We start from the raw sequence: 17,707 nt of genomic DNA, 5'->3' as shown, positions 1-17,707 counted from the left end.
ATGCTCAGCAGGAGCACGCCTGTTTGTAGAGAAGCGTGTTCACCAGTGTTCAGGAGCCAAACATGAACTCACACTGCAACAGGTCCTGGAGCCAGGTGAGCGGACCCATGTTGGTCTGAACAGGTCACAGTCAACGCTCACATTAGCCTGAAGAAGCTAACGGGAAGCTTCCTGAAGCAGGTGGACGTGCAGCCCCTCACCTCATTTAAAGTTAGAAAACATGAACTCTACCCTCAGGATCCCTGCTCGTCCACGAGAAGCTGCAGCGATTGTGTTACTCAGAATGTTTTGTGGAAACATCCTGAAAGTGTGGTGTCAGAGGTCAGAGGTCACGGCGTGGAGTAAAACTATACGAGCAGCCCGAGGGCATGGAGGGGCAGATGGAGGGAGTGTTTCCGATCAATACGCACCTCTCAAACACACGTCTGAGTGTGTAGCGCAGCACAGCAGGACCTGCGTTTGTATGTCTGGCATGAAAGTGTTGTGTTGTGTCGCACAACTTGTCTTCAGACCAATAAATCTCTCATTCTGGTCTCTACGAAGGTTTTATTGACTTTATTCTGTGATGTTCAACATGCAGCTACAAACAGTACAGCTACCAGACTCCTGTACAGGTCGTTACACACACTGAGTCTGCACGCACAAAACAACACAACAACAACACAACAACACATATCTGTACAAACTGGGCTGGTACACACAGAGATCAGGTTAGTGTGAGGAGGGGTTAATACTGTGCGTGTTCCATGTGACTGAACACACACACACACAGACACACACACACACACAGACACACACACAGACACACACACAGACTGGTGTGCCCTTATTAAAAAGCCATAGCCAGCCTGTGTACAGGGAGGGCAGTCTCAGTGCTTCATGTCTAAATCATGATGGCTGCCACCAGCCTCTCTGTCTGCTGTTTCCTGTCGCTGTGCCTCCATCTTTTCCTCCATTTTTTTCCTCTATCTTTTCCTCCATCTCTGAATCTTTAACCTGCTGCCTCCACACACTCCTCCATCTGTGCATGAACTATGTTATTTGTGGTTTTATTCTGATGGTGGCCATTTAGTTGTACAATAATAAAAACAACTGTGTTAACACCTCCCTCAGGTGAGCTCTCCTCTGATTGGTCACTGAGTGTTGTGTCACCCATATGTGTCTGAGGAATATTGTTGAGGCTCTGGGTGGAGGCTCTGGGTGGAGGCTCCGGCTGACTGGGCAAAAAGGAGGGGCCTGAGTCAGCACTGACCTGTCACTCATTCACACACTGAGTCAGTCCTGCAGGGTTTTTGAACCAGGAAGTAAACAGGAAGTAAACAGGCAGCCTCTAGTGGCCACTGGAGAAACTGCAGTTTTGGATACTTTCAGATGAGGTTTCTAAACGTGGACTGTGGTAAAGTTAAGAGCTAATGAAGCTTTGATAAAGAACAGATGCCTCCTTTCTGCTGACAGGTTGTAGAACTAAAGAACTACAAAAAGACAACAATGATTTGGGCCGAGGAGGAAGATGGAGGCAGCGCGGAGGAAGGAGAGTGGAGGAGGAGATCAGGAGAGGAAACTGTTGTAAAGACAAAAATAGATGATTGGATCTGAAATGTTAAAGTGCCCAGGAGACAGACACACACACACACACACACACACACACACACACACACGCTGACCCGAGCATAAGTTAGCGCCGGTCTCTCAGAGGCTGTCCTCTTGCTGAACTCACACACACACACACTTTTGTCACATGGTGTTCAGGACACCCCCACTGGGAGGTGCTGTGGTTGTCATGGTTACGGTCTAAGTTCAGAGTTAGGACAGAAAACACACCACTATCCATCACGCACACTAAAGTCCTAAGATAACACACGTACAGCAGCAAGTATGCAGGTTTGTAGTGTGTGTGTTCAGTGTGTGTGTGTGTGAGTCCATCATTCCCCCTCTCTCCCTGTAGGTCTGGGTGCGTCTCTCTCTCAGTTGGTCCTCCTGTGTTTCTGGTGCCAGAGTGCGGTGGGCAGGTTCTGGCAGCCCTGGTACTCACGGCGCAGCTCGCCATCCGTCAGAGGTGGTGTTGCGTTGCAGGGGGCCCCCGCCAACGTCACGTTTAGAAGGCCCGTCCACGGTTCCAGCAGCCAAGACACCCCAGCACCCTGAGGACGTCAGCAGGTCAGAGGAGGATTCAGGAGGACATTAAAGGACACGTGAACCTCTAGTTACCTTCCCCAGGTGGTCCAGGAGGCAGGTCGCGGGACCGATGGCGGCCCAGCCGCCGTCTTCCCAGCCCGGGCTCAGCCTCTGGCTCTGGTGAGGGTAGGCCTGCCGCGCCTGGCTCTGGATCAGGACCACGTTGAGGTGTTTCTGGGAGCCTCGCAGCCTCTTGGACAGAACGCCGCTGTAGCTCTGATCCACGAACAGCAGCACGCGAGTCGCCCTGCAGCCGGCCAGGTCTGCCAGCAGCTCGTTCACAGAGTAGCGCTCCTTCGGGTCGGCCTGGGCAGAGACAGAGTTCCTCCATGAAATGACTTCATCACCCGCTCTCAGGTTGACACAGTGGACGAGTTTAAAGAGCAGAAGCAGGTTGAATGTGGGTGAACACGTCTGATAATCAAACTATTATAGTTCAATAAATGCAGCAGGACGAAGGATGAGCTGAACAGACCAAAGCAAACGATCCCCCAAATGACACAAGCTGCATCTGTGGCCTTAGTAAGGCGTGTGTGTGTGTGTCTTACTATGCCGTTCAGGTTGGCGTCCCACAGCAGCATGGTGCCGTCGTTGCGTGTTGGTGAGTTCAGGTACAGGACCAGAGTGTCGGCGCAGTGCTGCTTCCTGCAGATGTACGACACGTGGTTACGGATCGCCGCCTTCTCCGTTGCTGAATAAACGCCCTCTATATCTTCTGTGGGAGGAGTCAGAGGGGGGAGGAGTCAGAGGGGAGGAGTCAGAGGGGAGGAGTCAGAGGGGGAGGAGTCAGACGTGTTACAGAGGCGCTCTGCCCGGCACTTTTCCCTCTTCTAGGTAATGTGATTACCACGATGCTGTATTAGAGCCATGTTTACAATTTACTTGTTTGGCTGTGTTTATTTGGATTTGGTTGCCATGACAACGCTCTCCTACCTGGAAGCTGCCCACTGATGGCAAAGAAGGTCTTGATGTGATCTTTGTGGAACCCGTTGTTTCGGAGCATCTTATAGAACCTCTGCAGGTTCTGGACATGGCGCTGGAACGTCATCTGCTGCCGCCAGCCGCCTGCACACACACACAAACACACATGCACACACACACACAGACACACACACACACAGACACACACACACACAGTGTGTCTCCAGTCTGAAGTGTGTCTCTTCAGTGGTGCAGATATAAAAATGGCTCCCACCTGCGATGAGCACGGCGTGGTCGCAGGTCTGGTAGAGGCGGCAGGACAGGTGGGTGGCGAGCGGCTGCTGGTGGCAGCGCCTGGTGTTCTTGTTCAGCTCACAGCTGGACACAGGTGGAGCGGGGACGCTCATGGGCAGCGGCTGAGGACAGCTGGCGAACTCTGCGTGGTCTGTCAGAGAGACAGCAGGGTGATGTTACTGACCTGACAGGAAGGACAGGTGCTGCTCAGGAGCTCGGCAGGTCTGCCTGGGTCAGAATCAGCACATGGGGAAGGGTTAATCTGCAGATGGGCTCAGCATGCCAGGCCCAGGTTTGCAGGCTGATCCTGGGGATTTTCTGTGTTTGCCATAACAATAAGACAACATTTTCCCAGCAGCGCTTCTCACGAGGGCCCGGCTGCTGGCAGAGGCTGCAGGTGTGGGTGGTCTGGGTCTGATTCAGCCTCCAGCAGAACCAGAAGAAACCTGTTCAGCTGTGACCAGCATGAGGCGGTACGGCTGACAGCACAGAAAGTGAAAGGTAACACCCACCCACACATCTGAGTCGCTGCGTTCGGTTGCTGTCCCCAACTCCGACCACCAGGGGCAGGAAGTGGACCTCACAGAGTCCTCCGATGGCCCGCTCCACCTGGCGGGTTCCGCTGCTCGCAGTGATGGTTCCAGAGCGCAGCCCCCCTGCCAGGCGGCCGTTACCCATCATCCTCTCTGGTCCAGCTTGGCGACGCTTCAGCTGGTTCTGACAGCGTCCCTTCAAAGCCAGAGTCAAACACTCGTCCGCTGCAGACAGGGACAGGAGGGGGTGAGGAGGAGCTGGGACTTTACTCCTAGCTGATGTTAGCTGGTTCGATAGCTGCTGTATATGTCTCAGACTGCAGAGTCTACATCATCCAACACACAGTGACCAAACTCAGCAACATTAGCTTAATGCTAATCTCCACCCTGAGCTAAAGGCTAAAAGCTCCGAGGTTTCCAAGAGGTTCAATCGAGGCCACTGGACCCAAGGACGGTTTTTAAAGACGTTTCGCCGCATCCACAGATATGTTCTGTAAATTCATCAGATCCAGCAGTTTGGCTCCTCCCTCTGTCCTCCTCTGTCTCTTCCTCCCTCTGTCCTCCTCTGTCTCTTCCTCCCTCTGTCCTCCTCTGTCTCTTCCTCCCTCTGTCCTCCTCTGTCTCTTCCTCCCTCTGTCCTCCTCTGTCCTTCCCTCCCTCTGTCCTCCTCTGTCTACTCCCTCTGTCTCTTCCTCCCATCTGTCTCTTCCTCCCTCTGTCCTCCCTTGTCTCTTCCTCCTTCTGTCTCTTCTCCTTCTGTCCTCCTCCCTCTGTCCTCCTCCCTCTGTCTCTTCCTCTCTCTGTCCTCCTCCCTCTGTCTCTTCCTCTCTCTGTCCTCCTCCCTCTGTCCTCCCTCTGTCCTCCTCCCTCTGTCTCTTCCTCCTTCTGTCCTCCTCCCTCTGTCCTCCTCCCTCTGTCTCTTCCTCTCTCTGTCCTCCTCCCTCTGTCCTCTCTCTGTCCTCCTCCCTCTGTCCTCCTCCCTCTGTCTCCTCCTGCCTCCATGTCCTCCTGCCTTGCGGGTTAAATGAGGTCTAAAGTTTGGTCCAAATCCATCTTCAGGACACAGCAGGGGTCTCACTCTGTGTGTGTGTGTGTGTGTATGAATAATTGACAGGTGTGTGTGTTTAACATCTGGCCTAACCTCTCTCACAGCAGGAGGTCAACATGCTGTTAAAGTTGTGAGGACACACTCAGCGTTTGTCTCACAGAAGACATTTAAAAACAGTCAGATGTCTCACCCAGGTAAATCCCATCCAGGTGGGCGCACCTCTTCTTCGTGACATTCACGTCCACATAGAAGAGGACCACTGGGTGTCCGAAGTTCTCCCCGGGGCTCGGGTCCAGAACCAGCACGGCGTCGTGGGCCGTGGGGGCGGGGACAGGCTGCTGGAGTCTGTGAGGACCGCCTCCCCCGTTCAGCAGCTGGCCGGCACCAAAACCTGCCCGCGGTTTGGAGGTGAGCGCGCCCACCGAAGAGTCCGGCAGGACGGCCAGGACTTTGTCTGAGGAGTCACACAAGCACACAGTCATCCTGCTGCAGAGGGCAACACTGAGAACACACGACAACACATCTGATCCTGACAGCGCGACCTTTGACCCCTACCTGCGGTGCTGCGGGGCTCCGACATGTACACGGCCACCGTGGACAGCGGCAGGTGGGCGAGCCGCCGGCACTCGGCCTCGGACAGCGAGGACGTGCGGAGGCAGCGGTCCAGCTGGTCCCACTGCAGCGACTGGAGGCCTGAGCGGACCCAGCGCTCCAGCCGGCCCGGGGCCACGCCGCCCTCCGGGGCCACCGTGGAGGCGTGGAGGACAGAGAGGAGAGCTGCGAGGAGCCACATCATCACACCTGGACCTGATGTGATTTTTAAAAACGAGCTTCAGGATTGTTTCAAAGTTTCTCTGTGTTTGTTTGAGCTGTTTCAAACCCGTCGTTCCTCTCTGATCATCCTTCAGCGTCCTTCTCCAAACCTCCTCGTGCTCTTTTCTCCTCCGTTCTTTCTTTTATTCCTCTCCGCTCTCACCGCTGCTGTTTTCCTGCCTCTCAGTTTTCTCTTCTTTCTTCTTTCTTCTGGGCTACAAAGAGACAGAAATGTTGATTCTCAGCATCTGTGTTCACTAGAAGACTTTCTGGCTCCTCTGTTCAGGTTTTCTTTGTTTTCTTTGAAATCCAGGGAATAAAATGTCTCCTGTTACTCCATCCTTCATATTTGTCCTCTCTGCCTCAGTGGATCACACACACACAGAGGTTCCAGACGCAGAGCCGTGCTGCTTCCTGGACCTTTCCTCCTCTTATTTTTCTTCAGTCCTGTTCGGAGCTGCAGCAGCTTCAGACCCTCAGCGATCTGATTCTTCTTCTGTTTCAGGAGTTCAGAGCTGAAAGGAGCTGCTGCTCACCTCGCTGCTCAGCTTCAGTCTGCTCGCTCTCTCCTGCTCGCTTTATGTCTCTCTCTCTCATTCACACACACACACACACACACTTCCCTCTCCTCCATCTGCAAGCTCTGACATGCCAGAGAGAGAGAGAGAGAGAGAGAGAGAGAGGGAGGGAGAGGCAGTAGTAGGATGGAGAGAATAGGAAGTCAAGGATAGAAAGAGGAGGAAGGAAAACAAGAAGTGAGCAGTGAAGAGGAGAAAAGAAAGAAAAAAGTGAGGAGGAAACAAAGAGAGGAAGGAAGAAGAGAGAAAAACAGGGGAGAAGAGGACAAAGGAGGAAAAATAAGAACAGGAAAGAAGGAGCAGAGGAAATGATGAAGGAAGGAGAGAGGAAAGCAAACTTATAAAGTAGATTAAAGGCTGAGACTGAGAGGAAGAGGAGGGATGAAGATGAAAAACGGACGAGAGGAGCAGGATAAATGGCAGGATGGGAAGATGTGGCTCCTGTGAGCCCTCTAGTGATGAAACAGAGGAGGCACAGTACCCTGCAGGCTTTTCATTTCAGCCTAGGTTGCACTCCCATCAATATAAATTCAAGTTCTATCATCGTGCAGTGATCAATATTTATTTATACATTATTTACATTATTATTTTTTAATTTTTTTGCTTCCATCATAACTTTTCCACTGCTTACATTCCATGGTTTGAATTGTTTATTTCATGCATGTCATTACAGTCTTCACCGGCAGGTGGCGGTACTGCGCCGATAATAAACCAGCGAAGAAGAAGTCGGTGTTGTGCATGGTGTCGCTGCCATAGACGATCTTCGCCCATGATGTGCCACTCGGACTCTTCAGCTGCAATGTGACAAACTCACAGCGCAGCCGGACCCAATGTCCCAAACCCAACAAGACCCGAAGGTACCGACACGTTTCACCGCGACACACCGCGTGCTTTACACTCACTGCGCTATAAAACACACTCAAGAGTGGTCGCTGTTGCTAAGCTAACCATATGTAAGCGGTAAACTGCGGCGAGCTAGCTGCTGGCTAGTTCTGTTAGCACCGTTTATTAAACCACAGCAGGAGTTTTCAGCCTTCTCTGACCGGAGCTAACGTGTTTATTCCGGCTACACCGTCAGGAAGCTAATGTGGAGCCGAGGCGGCGTGTGCGCTCCGCGGTGAAGTTAGGTTTACATTGGTGATCGCCGCTCCGGTCTGAGGGACCGTCAATAAATGACTGCTTATCAACCTGTGTTTCCGTGGTCTGTACGCTGCTTTGTGGATCAGTGGTTGTGTTGATAAACGGACATCATTACACACATACATATGTAGAAGTTCTGAAATCGATGAATAAGAATGTGCCGGTCCGGTCCGGTCTCAGAACCGGAGCAAACTTCTGTTGAACGTCCAACCTGGAACTGGCTTCGCCGTGGCCTGTGGGCTCACACGTGAAAGTGTGCGGTCCCTCCACCCGTCACTGTGGCAGCGGGACAACAGGACACGGTGCCAGAGAACTACAGGTGTAAACACGACGCGGAGGTGGAGTAAGGCTAGCTAGCTAGCTCAGCTAGCTGCTGTTTGAGTGATGCTGTGACTCGGTTGGTACCTGGCAGCCGGTCCGAGCTGCTGAGTGTGGAGCCGTAGTTTGAATGTAGTCTGTTAGCATTAGCTTAATGTTTGTAGTTCTGTAGTTTGTCACAGCTAAGGTCCTCACAGCCTTTGTCTCCTGTCTGACCTCCTCTGTTTTTCTTCCAGGGCTGACGGAGGACATGCCTCTGAGGACGCCTCCCTCTCACAGTGGAAACCGCCTCAGTCAGCCTTCGTCTGTGTGACTCAGCGTCCGTCTTACCCCAGCTTTATGTCCCTGCCCGGCTCGTGACCCTGCTGAGCTGCTGTCCTGCACGTGTGGCGGCAGTTATGAGTGCAGTGTGTCGGGCTCGGTGTAGAACTCGTTGTCCTCTCAGCTGATATCTCAGACTCTGAAGAGCCGCCCTGAGCCGTGAGCCACCCGGCCGGACTCCACTGTTATTATTGTTCTGAACTACCCATTGCTGGGCAGCGCCATGCCCACCAACCAGTCCTCTCCTTGGGGTGGGGGGAAGCTCCTGGACAGTCCCACCGCTCCAGCCTCCATCGGTCCACGGCCCAGGACGGCTGCAGCCACCAAAGTGCCTTTCAGTCAGACGTCTGTGGAGCTGTCCAGGAGGAGAGACCACGCCAAACCACTGCCCTGTGACCATGCCTCTTCTTCCGCCGCTCCTTCCTCCCTGACGACTCTGTGGCAGAGAGGAGACACACATAAAACCTGGAACCAGTTCGCCGCCGTGCCTGACGGGTCTCTGACCCTCCCACCAAAGCCTAACGGGACTCAAACTCTGGCATCAGGACCGAGGCAGGCGGGCGGGGTTCCTCAGGCAGGCGACGCACAGCCGCCTCCTCTGTGTCATCAGGACCTGCTCGTCTCAGGACAGCCCACTCCACAGGACACACACAAGCTGAAGGTGAGTGATGAAACCACAGCTGCACAGATTATTTGACAAGGAGGTCTCTATTGAGAAGAGTGGGGACCTGTTTGTGCTTGCGGTGTATGTTCCTTTGAGACATTTTCTAAACATGAGATCCATCAAACACTTTGGTTTCTAATCAGCCTCTGATTTTAAAAAGTGAACAACAAGCGACGCTGCCCTGAAGGCAGACCTGCTAACCCTAATCTGCTCCTCCTCCACCTCTGACCTCTCCTGGTTTCGTCTCCACAGCCTGAAGCTGCAGACCGGTCCTCTTTGCCATCAGTGCCTCATCTGTGCCTTACTGTGAGCAGACATCAGGGGGGGAAGAACCCCTCCGTCCCCGACAGCACAAAACCAGAAGTACGAAGCACGAGAAGAGAAAGGAAGCCGGTGCGGAGGAGCCAGTCGGCCAAGCTTGCGGCCAAGCGCTGCCACACTCTGAGCGGCTGCACGGCAGCTGTCAGCGGCCAGCTGCTGATACGAGGAGTTCCTCCTGCTGTGTTGGCAGCAAGCAGGAAGACTGCAGCAGCTCTGGACGTCACCAAGCCAGCAGCAGGAGGGCAGAGCAGGAGAACCAGCCGTGTGTTCAGTGCCAGAGTCGGCGGCAGACAGGAGGACCCCGCAGGGAGTCGGAGTATTTACTGTGCACCAACACTGAGGGAGGTCAAAGGACGCTGCGAGGACCCTGCTCCTCCCCTCACAGGCGGCTCCTCCTCTCCTGCAGGAGCTTTGGTCGGCTCTGTGACCTCTCAGATCTCCGCCATCCACCTCACCAGGAAGGTCCAGCTGGCCTCCTCTTCCTCACTGCCGCCGGCGGAGCGGCCGCAGCTCTCTGGGTGAGAAGCGCCTCATCACGTTTCCTCCTCCATGTTTCCCCTTCTCACCGCTCTGTTCTCCTGTTTCCAGCCCCGAGTGTGCGATGCAGGTGGACGGAGCGGAGGAGGAGCTGCCGGATGAGCTGGAGAACGTCTGCAGTGACGATGGTGGGATTTAAAATACACACACACTCTGACATCACACACAGTCAGTCAGCTGATCCCCGCTGTCGTTTTCAGATGATTCAGACTGTTCGTCCATCACCGGCTCTTCATCCACAGAGTCCGCCACTCTGTTCTCAAGGTAACACACTCTGTGACCGTACACGCATGCAGCGGTTACTGTGCTGTTGGACCCTGTAGTTATAATTATCAGGTAATATAGTTCATATTGAACATGTGAAAATCCTCAGATTAACCCTTTAAGGGCGTCTCAGGCCCCTGTGCTCAGCGGCTATGAACCAAAACAGGAAGTGAGACTTTCACCATCCAGGAGCTGTTTTCCCGTCTTTGTCTTACGTAGTGGGACACACGTCTCCTGTTGAGTCCCATATCTAAATGCTGCGAGCCCTCCGCACGTGCTCTTGTTCTCATATCAGAATAAAACCCCGCTGAGTCTGGCGGATGCAGCGCAGCATCAAAAGCTTGTGTTCCTGGTCTCTGTGTCGGGTGTGTATTGTTGGCTGGAAGCAGCAGAGCGTGGTGGAAAGCTCGGCTCTGTGTGTCACATTGTTCTCCGCTGTGAGTGGAACTCCCCACCAAACACTCGCAGCTGGTTCTCTGCTAAAACAGCCCAGATGGGGGCCGCTATTGTCGGCTCTATTCTGTGTGTGTTTCATTTGTGTATGCACATTCTCACACACTGACCCCCACCTGAAGGCTGCTGGCCCTGTGTGGAGTGTTACTCGAGCCCGGCTGTGAGGCTGCTGGACACCTTTACTGATCTGGGAATCTATCCTTCGTTTCCATATGACTGTCATGTGAGTGGTTTGTGTGACGACTTCACCTCGGTATAGATGTGACTGCTGGTTCCTGCTGCGCTGCTGATTCTCTGTGGATAGATTTTTTTATCTGTTCCACATTCACACGGCATCTTGTTACCGGTTCTCCGACTTGTGTTTCAAACTGGGTGCCAGCTTCCGTTAGTTAGAAGTCAGTGAAGGTATCTGTAGCTGCTCACCTTTTAATCTTGTTGTGAGCTTCTAATTTGTGTGTGTAATTGTTGTGAGTGCAGCAGAGCTGTTGGACATGTCATCATGGTTCTTCCGTCTGTGGTTCACGCTCTGCTCTCTCTGTCCGTCAGCGTGGAGGAGCCCATGTTACTGGGGGCGGAAGACAATCGAGAGGAGCGCCCGGCACTGGTTCCCAGTTTGTTCCCCCTCATCCCGCCGACCCTCTACTTCAGCACCATCAATGAAAAAGGTGAGGACACACACACACACACACACACACACACACCTGTGCGACATGTTTCCCGAGGGACTCAGCCACTTTAATGTGATGTCCGTCCCACAGCTGCTTTAACGCTGAATAATATAATGTAATAAATGTAATGTAAATGCTGTTTAAGTGGTCCACTCCCACAGTGACTTCACAGTCACAGAGGTTGCTGGGTTTTCTCCTCAGACTGGTTTAAACACACAAAGAACCTCAGTGGTTAATGTACTTTATTGATTATGTGTAAAAAGGATGAATTCTGATTTCTTACTAGATGATTAAAAAGTTAGGAGAGCAGCCGGAGGGCCATGACAGTGCCCTGATAGACCTCATGTGGAAGTCAGAATGTTCCTGTACTCTGAAGGCGCTGCAGGCTTTGTTTAGATGTGTTACAGTGTGTGTGTGTGTGTGTGTGTGTGTTTGCAGTGGAGCTGCTGTCTGTGGAACAGAGACGACTGCTAAAGTGGAAGATGAGCAGCGTTACTCCAAATGTTGTCAAACAAACCGTCACCAGGTCACACTTCAGAGTCACTAAGAGTGAGTTACATGACGCCCTGAGTGACACACACACACACACACACACACTGCGCAGATGCATGATGTTGAAGAACAATATTCTTCTTTTTCATCTTTCTCCTCATGTTGAGTTGTTGTTGACCTGTAATTTAAAATTCTAAAAGAAAAAGATGAAATAAAAAGTTGGGGGTCTGACCTCTGACCCTGTAAATCATTCCTGCAGAAAGCCACGACTGGTTGGGCTGCTGGGGACACCACATGAGGTCTCCTGGCTTTAAGACGCTCGGTGAGCACCAGAAGGTGAGGCACTGCATGCAGGGACCCCCCCTCCTCAGAATCACACTGACCTCTGCTGTCTCTGCTGTTCTAGCTGAACCACTTCCCCGGAACCTTCCAGATCGGCAGGAAGGACCGGCTGTGGAGAAACCTGTCCAAGATGCAGCTCCGCTTTGGCAAGCAGGAGTTCAGCTTCTTCCCCCGGACCTTCATCCTCCCTCAGGACATCAAGCGGCTCCGCAAAGCCTGGGAGGACGGAAGCTCCAGGCAGAAGTGGATCATCAAACCCGTACGTTGTGTCACAGGTCAGAATCACATCAGGCTCAGATCCTGGAGGAGATGTAACACTTTATTCTCTGATGGTCAATAGCCGGCATCAGCCAGAGGAATGGGGATCCAGGTCATCCACAAATGGAGCCAGATGCCTCGTAAGAGACCACTGCTTGTCCAGAAGTAAGCAGCCGTCCTCTGCCCACTGACATGTTCCAGAGCCAGCCTCTCTGATAAAGATGTGTGTGTGTGTGTTTGCAGGTACCTTCACAAACCCTACCTCATTGGCGGAAACAAGTTTGACCTGCGGATCTACGTCTACGTGACGTCCTACGACCCGCTCAGAGTTTACATCTTCTCTGACGGGCTGGTTCGATTTGCCAGCTGCAAGTAAGCTTCACCAAAATCCTCCCTGTGTCAGGCTCGTTCCACCGGCTGCATGCACGCTGCATGTTACTGTGAATAATGAGCCTCCTGCAGCTGCATGTGAGGAGCCAGTGATGTCACTGGTGGAGGTAACGGATGTCAGACATCATGGCAGTTCTGAAGTTCTCGTGGAAAAGGAACAGGATAGTGTTGTTGTTGATCTGTTCCACATCGTTCACAGCTTTGTTCATGTCAGTATCGGAGCATGCTGTGCAGGGCAGCATATTTGGAACAGGGTGGAACGTGTACATGTATTCATTCATTCTGACGTGGAAAAAGTTTTCTGGCTCCATAAAATAGGTTAAATTCAGTGAGACTCAGCCAGATTTTGAAATAAGCACACGCCCCTTTCTCTCGAGTTCACCCTGAAGCCACGCCTCCCAACCAGTCTGTGACTTGGGCCATCTGGCACGTAGGCCTGTCACGATAAAAAAAAAATTCTGGGTGATTAATGCCAAGAGAAATTATTGCGATAAGCGATAATATTGTCATTTTGAGACCATGTTCAACTAATATAATGATAATGACATATAGTGCAAGTACACCCTTTAAAGATCAATAAACTTTAATTTCTAAAGAACATTTAACACTTAAAGGCCCGAAAAACTTATTGAGCCCATTTAAAGTTATCGTGCAATTAATTGATTTATTGTTTATCGCGACAGGCCTACATGCACGTACCTCTCTGGTGCGCAGAGCAGGAGGAGAGCAGCCAACCAGCCAACTCTACGCACAGGGCGCCTCGATGTTTTTATGTTTTATAGCTTCAGATGATTCATATTCTTCATTTTAAAGCGAAACTGCCGAACTAATCGGTTCCTATCGGACTGTAAAGAGAAGTTACACTAATTTAACAAAAAGTGCATCAGAATGAAATCTACCCGACCTTTAATGACGATGTCCAAACAGACAGATGTCCTGGGACTGTGAGACCCACGTCCTTAATGTGTCTGTCTGTCCCCGCAGGTATTCGTCTTCCATGAAGACTCTGAGTAACAAGTTCATGCACCTGACCAACTACAGCGTCAACAAGAAGAACTCCGAGTACCAGACCAACAGCGACGATAAGGCCTGCCAGGGACACAAATGGTGAGTCAGTCCGCCGATCAGGACCACTCTGAGGGTCAGTCCGCTGATCAGGACCACTCTGAGGGTCAGTCCGCTGATCAGGACCACTCTGAGGGTCAGTCCGCTGATCAGGACCACTGATCAGGACCACTCTGAGGGTCAGTCCGCTGATCAGGACCACTGATCAGGACCACTCTGAGGGTCAGTCCGCTGATCAGGACCACTGATCAGGACCACTCTGAGGGTCAGTCCGCTGATCAGGACCACTCTGAGGGTCAGTCCGCTGATCAGGACCACTGATCAGGACCACTCTGAGGGTCAGTCCGCTGATCAGGACCACTGATCAGGACCACTCTGAGGGTCAGTCCGCTGATCAGGACCACTGATCAGGACCACTCTGAGGGTCAGTCCGCTGATCAGGACCACTCTGAGGGTCAGACGTGTTTGTGAGGCTGTGTGTGTGTTTTCAGGGCTCTGAAGGCCTTGTGGCAGTATCTCGGTTCAAAGGGAATCAACACCACTCCACTGTGGGAGAAGATCAAGGACATCGTCATCAAGACCATCATTGCGTAAGTTTGGACACTGACAGACACAGTCCGTTTACTGAGGACACGTGACACCCAGCAGCACCTTCACTGTGATGAAGACCTTTTGGGCGACTGGTGGGAAAAATGTTTGACTGTTGATTGGTCATCAGGTCGGAGCCGTACGTGAACAACCTGCTGAAGACGCACGTCAGGACGCCATACAGCTGCCACGAGCTCTTCGGCTTCGACATCATGCTGGACGAAAACCTCAAGCCCTGGATCCTGGAGGTCAACATATCACCCAGGTAACACACACACACACAGGTTTTCAAAGCTCATGCTGAGTCTATAGAGTAACTGAGCTTCTCTGGTCCAGCCTCCACTCCAACACGGCGCTGGATGTTTCCGTCAAAGGTCAGATGATCCGAGACCTGCTGAACCTGGCCGGCCTTCGGATTCCTTCCAGGGAAGATGTGGTCACGCCCTGCAGCAGTGCCTCCAGCTCCACCAGCAGGTACGGAGGAGGCATCTCAGGCCCCTCAGGGCTGAGGTGACGCTCTTCTAACATGACATTTCTGTGTGTGCAGTTTGTGTGGAGCAAACAGGGAGCGGTCCAAACCGGACCTGTCCGCTGATGAGAAGGTCAAACGGGCTTTTTACCTCACGCAGCGCAACGCCGACCAGGTAAACAGCAGGTTGTTGGCAGTGCAGGTAAAGAGTGACGAAGTGTTTACTCTGTGTCCATGCAGCGTCCTTTGAGCTAGACAGCTAGCATAACATGAGAATCCCACTTCACCAAATCAGCCTCCAAGGATCAGACACGTGATGAGTTGAACTTCATTCAGAACATGCTGCTTTTATGTAAACTGAAAATACAAAAATAATGTAACTATAAACCTACACGAATCTTACACAAACAACGCACAGATCCAGCAGTGTCCATCCTCTTGTCTCCGTCAGGACTTCCTCTCCACGGTGTTGGACGTTCTGACCCCAGAGGACGTCCGCATTCTGGCCGAGAGCGAAGACGAGCTCAGTCGCAGAGGAGAGTTTGAGCGCATTTTCCCGTCGCCAGCGTCATCTCGCTACCTCCGCTTCTTCGAGTGTCCAAGATACCTCAACATCCTGCTAGACCAGTGGGAGCAGAAGTACTGCAGCAACAGGACTAAATGTGAGGCGCTGAGTCCTCACGGACTTTCAGTAGTGTTTAGACCAGAGTTCATGTTCAGCTGGAGGAGCAGGTCTCTGCTGGTTGAGTCTGTCTCTGCTGAGCAGACAGACCCTCTGAGTGTCTTCATGTGACATGTTTGCAGGTATTGGTGTGCTGAGGACGCTCTGTCAGAAAGGAGTCCACCTGGGAACCACAGACCCGGCTCACATGGTGAGGAACCGAGGCCAGGTCCAGTCAGCAGAGTGAGACTGGTCTGAACTGATGAACCCTTCTGTGTGTTTCTGTTTAGTGGTCCAAGTGTAGCTACGTCTCCAAGTTTGAATCCCACAGACACGACGGCATCGGCCCCTCCACGTCCAGGTACACGTCACAACACACGCTAGCTGCTCGCTGTGTCAGTGTCTGGTGTTAGCAAGCATGCTAGCTGCCTCACACACTGATGCTGAGCGTAGCTGTGAGCTAATGTTAGCAAACACATGCAGGTCACACGGTGAATCCTCTCCTGCTGTTCTTTAGGGTGGTGGTGAGCCACCGCCGTCGCTTCCGTCTTGACGACGACGACGACGACGATGGCCGTTTGGACCGGGAGGTTGGCTCCGCCTCCAGCTTGCCGGTGTCGCCCAGCCCCGGGTCGAGCGTGTCCAGCAGCGCCTGTGCGAGCCCTCAGCCCGGCCTCAGCCAGAGCCTGCTGCCGCAGCACTTCGCCTCGCTCTGATGATCGGTACAGACACACACACACTCCTCTGACTGGACCAGAACCAACCAACAGACTCTGACTGGATCAAACCACGCCTTCGTTCTGCTGAGATTTGGTGCAGGAAATGTTTTCTGATTTAGAACTCTTTGAGGAACAGGCCCACATTCATCTGTGTGTGGTGTGAAAGTGAAGCAGCGCTTCATGTCTGTGTAGTTTACAGCAGCACATTCAGCACAGGCAGACATATTCACAGCGCTCACATCGTCTCATTAGCATCGTTAGCACATGGAGCGGATGGTTAGAGCTTCAGCTGGATGACGGAGAGCTGTCCTGCTTCGGAGCGCTGCTGTTCTTGGTGTGACTGGGGACACTGCAGAGTGGAAGGACACCTGGTCTGTTCACAGCTTCGTGTTTCACTATGTGCCATTTCCAGTCTGAACACCCACTCACATAAACACACACACAGGAATGAAGCTGCATCCTGTGCAGACGGCCAACGTTAAGATTTTAATGATTAGTGTGATTTTTTTTTTTGAGTGTTGGTTTGATGTGAGGAGGCTGCTGGCACATTCCAGGCCTTATGGAATGTGTGTGTGTGAGAGAGAGCGTGGATGTTCTGTGCTGTGTGTGATGTCACCGCTTGTGGGAGATACTTGACCATCAGTCGTTATAAACTGCTTATTACACAGAGTTTACTGAAAGCTGCCAAAACACTAAACGACCATCGACACAGGACCATCCTGCTCTATTTAGTATAAATAACATTTACACACAGAGTTTGGGGAGTGTGTCTGAAATAAAGCAGGATGATCCTTCAAAGCTCCACAGTGTGTGTGTGTGTGTGTGTGACACTTTGACTAATCTACTTGAGTTTTTCCTCTTCATCTCTTTAACAAGGAGCAGCTGGCTCCTCAAATAATACCTGAGTTTATGCTCATTGTTCTTATTGGTTCATGTTCAGAGACGTTTCTGATGTACAGACCTTAGTGTGTCTGTCTGCAGCGGACACTCGTCTCATTAACGTTCATCAGTTTAATATGCAAATCTTAAAGTGTTCATTCACACAGAGGATTTACCGTCGATGAGCCCGGTGTCTCCAGAAGCTCCGCCCTCTGAACACCCCTTCATCCGAGGGCGGAGCCACGGCTTCACTGACGCTCATCGTGTTTGTGCCCAAACCACGACAGCACCTGTGTGTCGGCCTACAGACGGACAGAGCGTCGTTTCATGTGTGTAAAGGATGCTGCGTCACAGACACACACTCGGCAGGGTTCACAGCACTCACACGTTTGTTGGCTGCGTTGACAATGACGGACTCTGAAGTGGATTCTGATGTTTTTCCTGACAGCTGTCACATGTTCAAGGGCTCCTTCCACTGCTCAGGATTTCAAAATAAAAGCTGTTTCTGCTACCTGTCTGCTGGTGTCTTTATCAGTGTGTTTTAAAACCAGGAGTGTTCTTCCAGGATCGTTGGTGAGGCAGAGACCTTCAGCACCACTGACGGTTATGTAGAGTCAATGTGTCTCAGGAAACTATGAATAGTTTGATTGTTTTTATCTATAAGAGCTGCGTTATGTAACAGCCGAGTTCTTCAGAACCTTCAGGTTCTTGTGGCGTTTAAAGCTTACAGAGCTCAGTGACCCGCTCCCTGGTGGTTCTGTCATGAAAACAGATTCTGGAGAGCATGGAGCTCCCT

The 17,707-nt window shown here is 52.1% G+C and overlaps 3 protein-coding genes across 4 annotated transcripts in view; 2 read left to right on the top strand and 1 right to left on the bottom strand.

The window, feature by feature from the left end:
* abcb6b (ATP binding cassette subfamily B member 6 (LAN blood group) b) overlaps positions 1-38 on the top strand; it is a 14,062-nt gene extending 14,024 nt beyond the window's left edge. The window contains 1 exon segment of the mRNA XM_028394444.1: positions 1-38. This exon segment is cut by the window's left edge and continues 80 nt beyond it. Within this exon segment, the coding sequence (XP_028250245.1) occupies positions 1-29 (29 nt within the window). The 3' untranslated portion in view covers positions 30-38.
* A 1,357-nt stretch (positions 39-1,395) lies between these two features.
* Positions 1,396-5,764, bottom strand: LOC114426800 (uncharacterized). The gene is made up of 8 exons (XM_028394441.1): positions 5,527-5,764; positions 5,162-5,425; positions 3,903-4,148; positions 3,371-3,541; positions 3,109-3,240; positions 2,724-2,890; positions 2,209-2,481; positions 1,396-2,141 (listed from the first exon to the last, which is right to left on the bottom strand). The coding sequence occupies exons 1-8, from the start codon at positions 5,762-5,764 to the stop codon at positions 1,965-1,967; spliced, it is 1,668 nt and encodes a 555-aa protein (XP_028250242.1). The 3' UTR covers positions 1,396-1,964.
* Positions 5,765-7,068: 1,304 nt separating this feature from the next.
* Positions 7,069-16,834, top strand: ttll4 (tubulin tyrosine ligase-like family, member 4). 2 transcript variants are annotated; one of them, XM_028394112.1, is made up of 20 exons: positions 7,069-7,219; positions 8,057-8,802; positions 9,058-9,644; positions 9,715-9,791; positions 9,864-9,927; positions 10,927-11,045; positions 11,487-11,597; positions 11,800-11,876; positions 11,947-12,141; positions 12,223-12,305; positions 12,384-12,512; positions 13,515-13,637; positions 14,087-14,185; positions 14,314-14,448; positions 14,520-14,657; positions 14,731-14,827; positions 15,104-15,314; positions 15,457-15,524; positions 15,604-15,674; positions 15,831-16,834. In XM_028394112.1, exons 2-20 carry the CDS (start codon positions 8,365-8,367, stop codon positions 16,027-16,029), a joined length of 3,021 nt encoding a protein of 1,006 aa, XP_028249913.1. In that variant the 5' UTR covers positions 7,069-7,219; positions 8,057-8,364; the 3' UTR covers positions 16,030-16,834. The 2 variants fall into 2 exon arrangements, with proteins under 2 accessions (XP_028249913.1, XP_028249914.1); XM_028394113.1 differs by lacking the exon at positions 7,069-7,219 and adding an exon at positions 7,781-7,899.
* The last annotated feature ends 873 nt before the right edge of the window (positions 16,835-17,707 follow it).

This window comes from Parambassis ranga, chromosome 21 (assembly GCF_900634625.1).
Source record: "Parambassis ranga chromosome 21, fParRan2.1, whole genome shotgun sequence".
NCBI lineage: Eukaryota > Metazoa > Chordata > Actinopteri > Ambassidae > Parambassis > Parambassis ranga.
The sequence above is the reverse complement of the archived record's forward strand: the minus strand, read 5'-3'. Positions and strand labels throughout refer to the sequence as shown.

Coding starts and splice junctions, on each gene's coding strand:
- ttll4 (XM_028394112.1), top strand. CDS start 8,365: ATGCCCACCAACCAGTCCTCTCCTTGGGGTGGGGGGAAGCTCCTGGAC. Junction 9,792..9,863: donor GAACGTCTGCAGTGACGATG/GTGGGATTTAAA, acceptor TGTCGTTTTCAG/ATGATTCAGACTGTTCGTCC. Junction 12,513..13,514: donor GTTCGATTTGCCAGCTGCAA/GTAAGCTTCACC, acceptor CTGTCCCCGCAG/GTATTCGTCTTCCATGAAGA.
- LOC114426800 (XM_028394441.1), bottom strand. CDS start 5,764: ATGTGGCTCCTCGCAGCTCTCCTCTCTGTCCTCCACGCCTCCACGGTG. Junction 3,542..3,902: donor GCAGCGACTCAGATGTGTGG/GTGGGTGTTACC, acceptor TCTCTCTGACAG/ACCACGCAGAGTTCGCCAGC. Junction 2,482..2,723: donor ACGCCAACCTGAACGGCATA/GTAAGACACACA, acceptor GTCTCTGCCCAG/GCCGACCCGAAGGAGCGCTA.